Here is a 14,590-nt window from a genome sequence, read left to right as displayed (position 1 = left end):
CTATGAAATTTAAGACAAAAGCATAAACCACTACTGCAAGACATAAATTTACATAGATAAACAGGCAAATATAGGAAACAGAAACACAAAAAAACACAAAACTATAAAAAACATGGAGAATGTGACAGATCATCAGCTACTGGCAGCACCTCTATACAAGTTGAACAATAAATAAAGTGTGAGATGTTTTGCTTTTCATCCAAGTTTGTACTTACAGTACCTTGTAAAAGTCTGTCTTTTCACCCCCGTAAGCTTTTTCATGTTTTGCATCGTCACAACCATAAACTTCAGTGAGTTTCAAGGGGATGTAACGTGATAGACCAACACAAATAGTGCAAAATCGTAAAGTGGAAGAAAAATTATACATGGTTTCACTTTTTGTAACAAAGAATAAATAAAATTTGAAAAGCATAAATTGGTATTCAATTCAATTCAATTCAGTTGATTACTCTGAAATCCCTGAGGTAAATTTTGTGCAATCAACTACCTTCAGAAATCACCTCATTATTAAATTAATTCCACCTGCATGCCATTTAATCTCTGTATAAATGCAATTGTTATGTGATGGCATCAAAAATGTATTAAACAACATCTGAGAAGAAAGAGCATCAAACTCACGAGACAAGGTTAGGGTTTTGGAGAAATTTGAGGAATAGTTTGCTTATAAAACAAAACCCCAAGCTTTGAAAATGTCACAGAGCACTATTCAAGCCAATGTACGAAAATGAAAGGAATATGGCACAACAGCAAAGCTGCCCAGACATGGCCATCTACCAGGGTGGGGAGAGCTTTAATTAGAGGCAAACAAGAGGACCAAGGTAACTCAGGAGGAATTGCAGAGATCCAAAGCTCAGGTGGCAAGAGTCTGTTGACAGGCAGTTATCGGTTGCACACTTCACAATATATATTGTTTGCAGGTTTCAGCAAGCCATCAAGGGAGGAGAGCAACTACAGTAGTGGCAGCACTATGCTGTGGGAAGGCTTCTCTTTAGCAAGGACAGGAAAACTGGTAGGGATTGATGGGAAGATAGATCCTGTTAGAGGCTGCAACAGACTTGAAACTGGATCACCTTCCCAACAGGACGAAGTCCAGAAACATGGACCAAGAGTTGCAAATAAAGTTAGTTTATTAAAGCATGTTCATGTGTTAGCATGACAAAGTCAAAAAGCTAAATCTAACTGAGAATCTTGGACGTTGAAGTTCAAAGAATGACTGACCATAAGTTTTTTGTTTTTTTTTTGCTGAAGAATTGGCAAAAACAATATTCAATGGAAAGACTTGCAACTGGAATAGCAGTGAAAGGTAGTTCTACACTGTATTGTCTCAGACGGTCTGAGTACAGATGCATAACAGATTTATTTGCATTCAGATGTTTTTATCTTTGGATAATCATTTTGAAAACCATGTATCCTTTTCATCTCACTTTTTTCATCTCCGCTTACTCATGATGGTGTTTTACATACAATCAAAACTAAAAAACATTGTACTTTATGGTTGGAAGGAGAAATGCTTTGGAACTTGTGAATATTTTAACACACTGAACCTGTTTTAAATGTCTTTTATTTTACCTCGATTATCAAAAATTAAGAGTAGCCTATTTGCTTACATTTAACAGTATCAGCTTATGCTGCATTTAGAGCTGGTAAACATCTCTATTACCTAAAGCCTATCAGAATACCAAGCTAGAATGCTAAAAATGTAACTGGACAACTACACTGGAAAATGTACTGATTATTCTTGGGGGTTAATGGAGCATGTTAAAAAACAGATAAGTCAGCATGTATTTACAAAGCTGAAAACAAGTTTTGCAAATGTCAAGGAAAACATTACCAAAAGAATTCATGTAACAAAACGCATTCTGGAAGAGGGAAAAAAGGAGTAAACAGAAATTGTAGTGGTCAAAAACAATGGGGTTAAGGGAAAAAGGGAGAAAAAAAAACAGCAGCCACAAAACATCAAGAGGATCAAAACAAGAGGATGGAGCATTTTTAGAGGCAGTGGGATTTTTGAGGGCTGAATTAGATTTAAAAGATTAGGCTCTGCTGACTTTGTTTGATCATCATATTTGTTGCCTTTTGAGTCGCCTCTCTGGTGCACTGATGGACCTAAGTCTTAAAAATGCACACATAAGATTATACATAAAAACTAATCTCTAGTCGGGAGGAGCCAGCACAAGGTGAGGGGGCTGGGCACAACAACAACAATACCTGAAAAAAATGAATGTGATTTCATACCTTTTCGGCTACTTTTGAGTTAGAATTGTTTGTTTGTTTTGGACAACCATCTAGCAGTTGCATCTTGTGCTTCTCTTGCAGTAGATTCTGTTAAACTCTGAGTTACGGACATTGTGCCCATCCTGTGTAAAATCAAAGAGTCACACAGGTTGCAGCAGAGCCCCCCTTACTTCCCTCAGCTTCACTTCCAGACTCACAAGAGATTGCTTTGCAGAGCAAGTGTTTGCCAACTGGCTAACATTATCCAAAAGAGCTCTGCATCTCTCTCTCTCTCTCTCTCTCTCTCTCTCTCTCTCTCTCTCTCTCTCTCTCTCTCTCTCTCTCTCTCTCTCTCTCTCTCTCACACACACACACTCACTCACACACACACACATCAGTGAGTATTTATGTGATCAGAGGGGCAAGTCAATTTTGTTATATTGTCCAGTAACGTCTCAATGCAGACTGGCTTACAGGAGGACAAGGGAGACTGAGTTCAATTCAGTTCACAAGCAGACATCTGCATAAGTATTACAGCGAGCAATGACCTGTGTTTGCAACGCTCCCTATCGGCAAAGAACGGTAAAAAATATATATATATTTATGTCTGTAAAAGATATATATACTGTAACACACAAATGCCGCCGCTGGTCAAAAACAAATGATGTAGTTTTAACGCTTTTGTGGGGCTCGTTTTACGCATGGCTGCAGGTAGTAGTGCGCACAGACAGCAAGCTTTCTCCCTGACGGCAGGGGTCCGTCTACTGGAGTGACAGTACACCTACATCTGCCTTTATCGCCGAGCAGAGATGCATCACTTCCGTCTGACTGGGTCCTAAATAAGAAATGATTGTTTCACGCAGCGCTTGTAAAGCCTCCGGCAGAAAAGCGCACCTACACGTCCGCCCATGAGGGGAAACCCTGCATCTTGCAGTCCCGTCTCGTAACTCCGGTAGCCAATCCAGAGGTGTCGATTTGGTGATGGCGATGGAAGGTTTAGGGCCGGGGAAGGGAGGGGGGGACACTCGAGCTTGCGGCTTGAGCTGCGAGCTTTGAGCGCCTCCACATCCCTACGACGGATATCTCCCGTTTTGTGCCGAACGTGACGTGCTCGCGCACAAAGTTTGGACCATTACATCATAGCTTTAAAATAGCCAACTCGGCTCAGAGAAATTACATTTTACGCACAGAGGCATTAGCTGCCGGTCAAATGTGCGGCAGATTATAAGTGCTCTCTTTATTCGCCTATAGGCTTTAAGATCTCCCGTGAGGTGAATGATGGTTACACAAAGGAGATATATACCAACAATATATTTATGTTTAAAGGGAAATCTCATCAGGCACCTCTCTATGAGGTGTCAAACTTTGATGTGATGAAAAAAAAAAAGTCTCTGGTGCGTTACCTAAAATATCCGCTACACTTTTCAGAGCATTACATCATTGTCTAGTCTGATGAATGAACTCATTTTAAACTCTGCGTGTTGCTTATGTTTGACAGAACACAAATCCACTATACATTAATCCAGTTCCCTCTCATAACTGAGTTTGAATTATGATAGAATAATAAAAAAATAAATTCCTACCTGCAATCACTGTAGGCGATCTCTGACCTCCCTCCGGCTTGATCCACATCTCCAGAGTGAAATTGCCTCTGGGTATCTCCACGCCGGGCTTCAGCCGCAGCTGATCTCCGCGGCCGGTGAAATAAACCGCTTTCCCCCGTTCCGGAGAGTTTTCCTCCGCGTGAGAGGAGCGCCGGCGCTGGCGGAGCACCCGCCGCTCCAGCCCGGGTATAGACCGCTTGCCCCGGGGCAGACGTGTGGCACAAGCCCCTGGGATGGTGGCTCTCGCCTCCCTAATGCGCACCAGCTCCCTCTTGGATCTCCCCTTTCTCCGGACTGTCCCGCACTCTGATCCAAAACACAGGATGAGAATCACCAGGCAAGACACCCAGGGGTATGTCCAAAGTTTCATTTTTCGGGCAAAAAACAAAACAAAAAAAAAAAATCAAAATACGAGGAGAGGGAAAAAAATAAAAATAAACCAGTAAAGAAGTGGAAAAAATATATATGTCCAAAACGTTCTTCTGTTTGGGATCCTTCCGAGTTTTTCCTTCTCTCTTTTTACAGCGGCAGAATGTCAAACCGTATAAACTGTCTAAATAAACCCATAAAGCTATGCTGTTTCCCCCTCTTTATATTGCTAAGCCACGACCCCCTCTCTTAAGCAAAACTACTCTGGAGACATTCAGGGGACACAGGAATATTTCATTCATGTATGTGTTCCACGGTTTCTTTTCAGTGGGTCCCATCTAGCCAAGGGGATGACTAATAACTAATCAATCAAGAGGGGGGTCCGGCCGATGCCCCCCTCAATCCATTTGGATGGTAGGAGTTACTCGTAGAAATCCACAGTTGTCCGCCAACCTCTTGTCACACCTTTTTGTTGTTTTCTTATTCTACTCGTAAAACAGCATAAGGAATGGCACAGAGACTATTAAATTCCAAGTGACAGCAACCCGTCCTTTCATATTTATTAGAGAGAAAAAGGAGATAAAAAAATTAAATAACAGTAATAATAATAATAATAATGATGATAATAATAATGAAAAAAAGAACTTCCCTTTTAGTCTGTGTGGCAGTACAAAAGTTGAAATGCACTGTGATATATCTGTTAATGCGCAAGAGAGGCAGAGGGACAGATATCTGCAGGAACAACCATCGCGGTCCTGACTGATTCCCTGAAGCAGATACACTTGGAGGAGTCGGAGCTCGTCGTCCGCATTCAGCCACTCTCAAAACTCTGTTAAAGAACAAGTCGTGTTTCAAATGTTCCGGGGCGTTCTGTGTGTGTGTGTGTGTGTGTGTGTGTGTGTGTGTGTGTGTGTGTGTGTGTGTGTGTGTGTGTGTGTGTGTGTGTGTGTGTGTGTGTGTGTGTGTGTGTGCGTGCGCGCGTGCGTGCGTGTTGGGTGTGTAAGCGCCTGAGCGCGCGTGTTTTCATAGTGGGAAGTCACACAGGTACGCAACTCTCACTGACGGCAGTTCCCTTCGCGGTGCACAGTGATACGATGATGTTTAAGGTTTGGGCTGCGTATATGTATCCCTCTAGCGGTTACAGTTTAAACATTCCTACACTTGCACACGTCGCACAACGGGAGATCATTACCATGCAGCATAAGGGACATGCAGGTATTACCCCCTAGTCTAAACTTGATAATGTTGGTAGAGAAGTTCTGTGACGTGCCATTTGTCACAACGTGCGTACATGGCAGATAGGCGTATTCACTGCTCAGACACAACAGTTATTAAAAATGCTGATTGTAGCCTAATATTGAACGAGGTGTGATATTTAAGATACTCTACTCACGACTTAGAAAAAAGAGAAAAGGACAAAAATCTTGCGGAGGAAAGGTTATCCTTGATGAAAATATTAATTCCCTCATTAGAAACTGAAACCAACTTCTTTGAGTTTACATTCTAGTGACTGGTAGATTTATTTTGTTATTTAATTCTGTTGATAGTTTTAAATTGGCAAAAGATTGTGCTTTTTAAGCTGTTCTGAAGCCTTTTAATTGGATATAAGTAAAACTCAATAGAAAGCTCCAAGTTAGTTTGTCCCTTCATAAGTTTGTACCCCTAATTTGTACCCACTCATTGTCATTTCAGCTCTTCCTCCACCCATTTTGCAACCATAATTTTTGTACCCATATACTTAACCCATTGATTATCAATTTATTTTTCCATGATCTATTTCTTTTACAATTATGGACACAAATATTCAGAAATGAACCCGAATCTCATGTATAATTGAAATTATTTGCTATTTTCTGTAGACTTGGTATTACAGCCTTATTCTATTGATTGTGGATCATATTGCCTGTTTGGTCTAGTCGACCCTTGTGAAATATGAAGATCCCCTTCTCAAAGCATTTCTGGTGGTAAAGATCATTTAAAGGAACTATAACTGAATTTGTTTTTGTCTGGTTAAGAAAATGCTTTTTACACAATGTATTATGAGGTAAAAGACAGAATTTGATAATAACAATTGACTAATTGATTGCCCGATTTTTATTTTTGTAGGAATAGGCAGCAGGATAACCCGGGACAACTTTCTCTGGCAATGGGACAATGAGGTATGGAGCTGATGAGCTCTATTCAGCAGCTCCTCCAGTGCGTGCATGATAGGGTATGTAAACGGAACAGCATGGCATGCTTGTAAGTGTTTACAGAGGAAAATATAATTTACCCAAGTCGTAGCCATTTATGTCAAAGAAAATGAAGAAAAGTCCCTTGATGAAACCTTGTTAGCTCTGGAGGATTGTGCACAAGCTGAGGCGCATGTTTAGTCTCATTTCCAGGATTTCTCATTGGAGAAAACACAGTTGGAGGTGGGGCTTACACTTCAAACTAAACTGTTCTCCTTACTCACAAATTTGTACATGATCAAGTATAATTCATTTAATGGGAAAATATGATCCATTTTCCTTAGCCATTTTTACAAAACAGTTCTGTTGTAAATCCACAAAAAAAAACAAGCACAAGTACCAGTGGTAAGTCCTTTAAAGTTAGTAATATTTATCAAAATGACCGAGTCAGAGCACAACCTGATTATAAGGAGCTAATATCGCAACAACTCTGAGTCTTCACCAATTAATTTTTTATGGGTACCTGCCTGGTGGTATTATTGAGCAATAAATCAATGCTGGGATATCACAGCTCAGTTGTGATGGGAAATGTAATTCCTTTTACTAACTCAAGTCTTTATTAGTCACTTTATTAGTTAAAGTGATCTGAGTTTTTGAGTCACTAAGTCACTTACCCACTATAATGTAAGAGTGACACTATTTAATGTTGTCTATTGGACATTAAAACAACAAATCAAATTTTTTTCCATATATGAGATTTTGTTTCATGTATGGCAAAATTTTGCTTTTTGCACTGAAGCATGAAAACAGTAGTGATTAGGGTGACCAGATGCCCCAGATGGTGCAGGGCTGTCCTGCTTTTTTCACTCTTGCACAGCTGTCCCACAAACTGAAACAATGTTCCACATTTGACTGGGTCAGATTGGGAAAAGTCAAAAAATTATTCCACATGCGCTTTTCTAAAACAGAGAACCCAGAGCTACATTAATGGTTAATGAGAGCTGTGTCAGCTGTCAATCAACATGCAGCAGCGTCCCACCTTATTAGCAGCTGCACACCGTGTTAATGTGTTCTGTCTGGCAATATGACAATAAGAATTGTTGTCTTAATGTCAAAAAGAACCCAACAGATTTTACTATCACAAGTGGAGCTTTACTGCTTTCGCCATAGTGCTCCATTTGATTTATATATGCAACAAGCTTTATTAGAATTTATTCTGGGACAATCTCATGTTAAATGGATATTGAAACAAGAAGGTAGAAGAGGAAAAAAAGGACCAAAGGGGAGAAAAGGTGAAAGAGAAAGAGGAGAGAAAAGGAGGAGAGCAATACAACCTCCTCTGAGTCCGCTTCTTCACCTACAAAGAGAGATATAAAAGGAACAGCAAAACCAACCAATAAAGTATTACAGGTACAAACAACCAATACCTTCATACCAACACTGAAGAATATACAGGATTATTTAATACAAAATGTATAAAGTGACAGCTGAAGATAATAATAGGGTTTTGATGCATACAGATTATAAAGGAAACGCCATCAAAGAAAAGCTACAATATCGACCGGAGAACGGTTTGTAACTGGGTGAGGCCAAAGAAATGTGATTCTCATAGAGCTTTTTATGAAGTTTGCCAAAGTTGTTTTTTAATTTTACCTGGAGGGTAGCGCGATGTGAAGCAACACTGTAAAAGCGAGTCAAACAAGAAACAACTAAAAATTATTTCTATCGATCTATAGACTCATTTTTGCTCCAACCCAAAAACGCCTGCCAGACAGACAAGGTACAGTAGCTAAGATTAACTTCAACAATATTTATCTTTATGCAAAAGTTTATTAAAATTTTTCTAATAAGCTTTAAAAAGGTATTAATCTTTAAAAGCTAGCTACATTTTTTCTGATAAACTTTTATTACATTTTATTAAACTTTTTTAAAGTTTAACATCCCATCCATCCATCAATTTTTCTGTTCTGTCTCTCTCCGTGGTTGGTCGGTTTTTCTTCAGCTCTCCAGAGCTCCTTATCTGCTATTAACCTTCCCCTTCTCTCCTGCTATTTGCTTCGTTTTGTGTCTTTTGTGCCATTTCTTCATAGCAACCGAAAGCTCTAAGGAAATAATGGATCTCGTCAGCTGGTCTCTCAACGCTATTGATCAAATTTTTTCAACTGGAAAGCAAAGGACCGGGGAGCATGCCTGTCCCAACGGAACTTTTTTTGCGGGATAGATCTTGGACCCGTGGGAGAAATGGTCCATGGTGTGCCTCTTAATTCTTTCTGTTGAGGACGTTGAAGATCTCTACTTATTCGGATTTACGATACTTGGATTCCTTTTTTTTGGTCTCGTAGGATATCTAATGTATCAACACCTTCAGAAGCTGCTGGCGGTCAACATGGCCTTGATCAGACTGCCCGTGGCAGTCGACGTGATCACTAAGGCGTTGAATGAACAAAACGGGAGGCTTGATAAGCTGATTGTGGTTGTGGTACACAGAGGTGAGATGGGGTGAAACCTGGAAGTGTGAACGTTAACTAGCCCATCGATTGGAATATTAAAATATTGGATCCTCGAGCCAGCGACGAAAAGACTCTAAAAGCTGAAGGAAAAGTTGGGTTCAGCTTGTTCTCACAACAAATTCTGTTTTTAATCAGACTTCCCACTATCTAAAATCTCCCCTGAGTTGTTATGGCGAGATCGCACAATTCCCCCCCCTCCTTCCCCCTCCTTCCCCCTCCTTCCCCGCTGACATCTGTGGATGTTTTCTGAACTGTTGGGCGGCTGATAACATCAAGGACAAATGGCCTCTGGAGAGCTTCCACGGAAATATAAACACTTCACCCTAGCAGACACACATAAACTGATGCTCACAAATACAGATGAACAAAGCGACCACTCTCAAATGTTTACCTTTCTGCATATATGTGTCTCGTAATTATTTATGCTTCTCGGGCAATGATGTTTTTTGTCGGATGCTCCACAGTATATGTGGAAACATAAATTGTGAAGCACCTGTCTTTTTTATCTCCCTCCACTTCCCCCATGTAAAATCTTTCTTCTACAGATTTCAAGGGCAGCGCCTGTGGACTCCGTGTAAGGCGGGGTCCGGGGCAGTTTGGAGGAACACACCTAACGGCTGCGCTGAAATAGCAGCGGCCGACTGGCTGCGTTCCTTGGCAACGCAAGGCCTCAGTCAATCGTTCCCCCAAAAAGTGTATGTGATGGACGGTTGTACTGGAATTGAATTTTCGATTGCAATGCAAATTGTAGCTGACAATAAAATTGATTGATTGATTGATTGATTGAATTTTCTATGCTCACTTTTCCGTGTAGGTATTACATTGTGCCGTATCTGATGGGGAAATGAGGCTCAATGTAACACAGGGTTATGGGGGGGCTAGTACCTCTAATGGTTAATGAGTGAGAGGCGGGGACGCGGGGTACATCCTGGACAGGTCGGTAGTTACAGGGCTAAAATTTAATACTTTCATTAAATTTAAAAAAAGTTAAATAATGCCTTTTATAAACTCGGAAGTTGTGATAATTTGTTGTTGAGAAATAATAGGCAAAGCAGAGACTGATTATTGTAATGTGCAATCTGTGTTAACTTAAAATGTATGATGTCATCATAGTGTTGGCTGTGTCCCGTGGGGCCTGGGTCTTCGGGGCTGGGTTTAGGGAGGGGTTTTGTGGCTGGAGTATGGATTGGGTTTGTTAGGTTCGGGGTATGTAGGGTATGGAGTGGTCCCACCTCCCCTCACCCTCCTGATGATGGTGAGCACCTCCCAGTTCTGGGGGCTGGATACTTTGATCCGCTTGTGCGCTGGTGGTCCCTGTGTCCGGGGCTTGGTGCTTGGGTGTATGCTGACTCACTCCTGGCAACTGCTTCACAGGGCTTGGCCTCCATGGCTCTGTTGGGGTCCTTCTGGGAGGTGGGGTGCTCTTGGACCTCGGGTCTCAAGGCCCATAACTGGATCCGCTCTGGCGTAGCTGGCTGCCGGTGGATCCCCCATGCCCGTTGCTGCAGTTTACTGGGGCTCTCCTCTGCGCTTCCCTGGGATGTGGGAGGCAGCTATTCCTGTATCGGTCCCTCTTGGGCTCCTTTGCTCCAAGGGCCCTTTTAGGCATCTGAGATTCTAGTCTCCCCATTGTCTGCCTCAGCGCTCTGGGGGGAGGGTCTTTGACTACTCACAACCACTACTGAGCATTTTCTTATAGATAAACATTACATATACAAGTGTACTCTTGCAAATACATACAGGTGCTTGGATCCAGGTGCTTACAGATTCACTTCTATACAGATAGACCCTATCAGTAGCTTTGGCTGTCACTATATACATCTTGCATTAAATAACACTGTGTTTTTCAGCGATGGTATCAAGGCATTGGTTGTTTGTCCATGTGATACTTTTTTGGTTGGTTTTGCTATTCCTTTTACATCTCTCTGCAGCTGTAGAAGCAGACTCCATGGATGTTATCTTGTACTCTCTTCTTCCTCTTCTCTATTTTTGTCACCTTTTCTCCCTTTTAGTACTTTGTCTCATCTTTTTCTTTCTCTTTTGTGTTCCATTTCTGTGTCCATTGAACTTAAAATAATCCCAAAATAATATTCAATAAAGTTTTTTTTGCATATATATATCAAGCGCCGCAGTGCGGCGACAGCAGTAATGCTCCACTTGTGAAAGTAAATCTTTTGGACTCTCTTTGTTATTAGGGCAGCATTTATTAGTGCTACACTGCCAGATGAGACATGTAGAACTAGTGGACAACCAAGATTGTGGGTTACAATGAGCATAGACCAATATTTTGGCCATCTTGACTGCAGGTGTGATGATGTAACATTCAGAATTTGTGACTCAGTCAACAGCAAAGAAGATACCAGCTTGCTGTGTTACATTAGCAACCACTTAAAGTCTCAGATGAACCTTTAAGTACTCTTCATGATCTTTTGACTTTTCCCTTTTAGGGATCACCACAGCTAGTCATCTGTCTCCATCTAATCCTATGTACCCTTCTGCATCTTCTTCTCTAACGACCACCTTCATGTTCTCTTTAACTCCATACATAAATCTTCTCTTTGGTCTTCCTCTAGGCCTACTGCTTGACAGTTCCTCAACATCCTTCTACCAATGTACTCACGACCCCTCCTCTGTACATGTCCAAACCATCTCAGTCTGGTCTCTCTGGTTTTATCTACAAAAGATATAACATGAGCTGTTCCTCTGATGTACTAATTCCTGATCCTATCTATCCTCATCACTCCCAAAGAGAACTTTAAAATCTTCTCCTCTGCTGCTTCCAGCTCTGCCCCTTGTCTCTTCCTCAGTGTCACAGTCTCTAAACCATAAAACATCACTGTTCTCACCACCATCGTGTACAGTGTTCCTTTCATTTTCGCTGATATACTTTTTTGATCACACCTGACACTTTTCTTCAACTGTTCCAACCTGCTTGGACACGTTTTTCTTTTACACCCTTTTTTTGTTCTGGACTGTTGACCGTAAGTACTTAAAATCCTCCACGTTCTTAATCTCTGCTCCCTGTAACCTCATGACCACTTGAGTCCCTCTTATTCACCCTCATGTATTCTATTTTACTTTGGCTAACCTTCATTCCACTCCTTTCCAGACAAGTAGGCAAACTTCTATCTCTAGATTTCCCTCCCTTGTCCCTGCTCTCACTGCAGATCACAATGTCGCCTGCAAACATTATAGTCTATGGAGATTCTTGACTAACCTCTGTCAATCTGTCTATCACCACAGCAAAAAAAGAAGTGGCTCAGAGTGAATCCTTGATGCAGTCCCACTTCCAACTTGAAGTCCTCTTTCACACCTAGAGCACACCTCACCACTGTCCTACAGCCCTCATACATGTCCTGCCCCACTCTAACGTACTTATTTGCTACTCTAGACTTCATCATGCAATACCACAGCTACCCTCTCGGCACTGTGTCATTTTGCTTTCTCTAGCTCAGGAGTGTCACAAATGTTGGGCTCATGGGTCGAAATTGTCAAGTTAAAAGCACTTGCGAGCCAAAGAATGAATAAAAATAACATAACGAAACATTGGTGTGAATTTTTTGAATCTGTTCTACAAAATATGATCATTTTAATAAACAAATATCTGTATTTAGCCAAGTTTGATAAATAAGTTCCAATCAGATTTTAATGCACTAAAGTCTGCATTTTAGTATAGGATGTGAATAGAGGTGGTTCTATTCACTATGAAATTAAAGGGAATGTAAAAAGTGTGGATATTAAATGACAAATGTTTGGTATTGTAACATTCAATTCAACATTCACTTTTAATATTTTAACATGTCTGTAATATTTTTGCTCTAAAAATAAAAAGTTTCCACCTGCACCAGCCACCAGTACTGGTCGGTCAAATCTTTCTTGGAATTCCAATTTGGACACAACTCTTCTAGGTACTCCCTCCATCTTCTTTTTCACACCTGTTGCACTTGTCAGTACATTTCCATCTCAATCCTTGATCACCCTAACTTGTTGAACATCCTTCCCATCTCAGTCTCTCTGCCTCTCAATCTGTATAAATCTTTCTCTCCTTCATTACTGTTCAACCTATGATACAAGTCATTGTATGCTACTGCTACCTTCACTTTATACTGCATCACTCTGTATTCCTGGTGACTCTCTTCAGTCCTCACCTTGTCTCATTTGTTCTTAGCTGAACTCTGTCTGAACTTATTCCTGTACTTTCTCTTTCCACCACCAAGTTGTCTTGTCAACTTTCCTTTCAGAATAAATACCAATTACTCTTCTTCATGTCTCCCTGACAGAGTTAGCTGTAGTTGTCCAATTATTTGGAAGCGCCTCCTGGCATCCCAGGGCCTATCTCAAGTCCTCCCTAAAAGCCACACAACTTTCTTACTTTTTCAGCTTCCACCTCTTTGTCATCTGCTCTATCTTTGTCCTTTTCATCCTCCTTACCATCAGAGTAATTCTATTTCCACCAGCACCCTGTTGGTCAACAGCACCAGTGGTGGTTGTTGTTAACCTGGGCCTTGGCCGATCCAGTGTGAAGATCATTTAATTGACTTGCATTGGTAAATTTGGTAAATGTCTTTGTCAGGACTCAGCAGGTAGCGCAGTGCACCTTTCTGCCGGCCCTGCCGTTTCTCTCTCTTTCCCTCTCTCCACAGGTGATTGCAGTTGGCTGGTGGGTGTGGCGTGCACCTGCGCCTCATTCAGCACCGTGGCTTGGAGTACTTAAGCAGTGAGTGACAGCTGGAGGACGCCAGAGTGTTAACCTTATGTGGTATGCCTCAGTTGGCCACTGTCTCATGACAGCTCACCTTTCGCTCACTAATCCTTCTCCTCCAGTGTCTCTCAGGTCGCCTAACATTCTGGATCCCACTCCAGGGACTCTCCCTTGTGCTCTGACTTCCACGGCCTGCCTCCTGACTCAGCCATACTTGATTCCACACCAGATACCCTCTCGTGCTCAGACCAACACTGCTCTCTACTTGGATCTCATCCCTAGGCTCCCTTGGTATTACCAAACCGGGATAAGGACCTTTTCATACCACCCTGGTTCCTCCAGCTGCTCACTGACCACAAATCCCACCATCAGTGCTGCCCGCTGAGTCCGTCTTCCAGCTCCACTCTCCCCGGCTAGGTTTCCCGAACTCGGCGGTAAGCTCTCCACAGAACCCTTACGGCTCTATTTCACGGCACAACCTAACCCACTGTTTCTTTGATCCGCAGAGTAATCGGTCCCGGTCCTACGTCTCTGTCAGACGCTTGCCCATTGTGGTTCCTCTACCTTTCTGTATCTCCGCTCACTTAATAAACACCTTAAACTGCTTTCTGCCTCCCGACTGTGTTCTGCATGTGGGCCAAACACATAAAAAACATGACAGTCTTGAGCTGGATGACCTTCCTGACACAACCACATGTAGTGTGTAAGTATGATTTATGAAAATATTAATGTGTGAATGAACACTGGCGGAGTGCTACGGCTGATTTCCATATGAACACAATGTGTTATGTTGTAAACACAGCAGAACTAATGTTGGCTACTATCTTAACCATAGTAGAGTTTTTAGCATTGGGGATAAGGTAGACACAATTTAACATGTTTATAAGGACTATACAGACATATTTTATGCAGGTTGGTGAGAGGGAAGGGAATAGGCACATAAAACGGAAGTAGCTCACATTACCTGACTATTTAATTGACATAAAGATTGACTAACAGCCCCAGCTTAGGTGTGTTCTA

The 14,590-nt window shown here is 41.7% G+C and overlaps 1 protein-coding gene and 1 long non-coding RNA gene across 3 annotated transcripts in view; one reads left to right on the top strand and one right to left on the bottom strand.

The window, feature by feature from the left end:
- Positions 1-5,015, bottom strand: part of pappaa (pregnancy-associated plasma protein A, pappalysin 1a) — a 137,445-nt gene extending 132,430 nt beyond the window's left edge. For both annotated transcript variants that reach the window (XM_012874543.3, XM_012874544.3), the window contains exon 1: positions 3,798-5,015. In XM_012874543.3, coding sequence (XP_012729997.1) covers positions 3,798-4,188 — 391 coding nt within the window. In that variant the 5' untranslated portion in view covers positions 4,189-5,015. The remainder of the gene's footprint in view (positions 1-3,797) is intronic.
- A 6,001-nt stretch (positions 5,016-11,016) lies between these two features.
- Positions 11,017-14,176, top strand: LOC110369283. The gene is made up of 3 exons (XR_002428881.2): positions 11,017-13,585; positions 13,693-14,004; positions 14,077-14,176. It is a non-coding gene; the product is annotated as an uncharacterized LOC110369283 (long non-coding RNA).
- Positions 14,177-14,590: the final 414 nt, after the last annotated feature.

The sequence above is a fragment of the Fundulus heteroclitus genome, chromosome 8, assembly GCF_011125445.2.
Source record: "Fundulus heteroclitus isolate FHET01 chromosome 8, MU-UCD_Fhet_4.1, whole genome shotgun sequence".
In the NCBI taxonomy this organism is placed as follows: domain Eukaryota; kingdom Metazoa; phylum Chordata; class Actinopteri; order Cyprinodontiformes; family Fundulidae; genus Fundulus; species Fundulus heteroclitus.
Note: the sequence above shows the minus strand (reverse complement) of the source record. Positions and strands in the feature narration are given on the sequence as shown.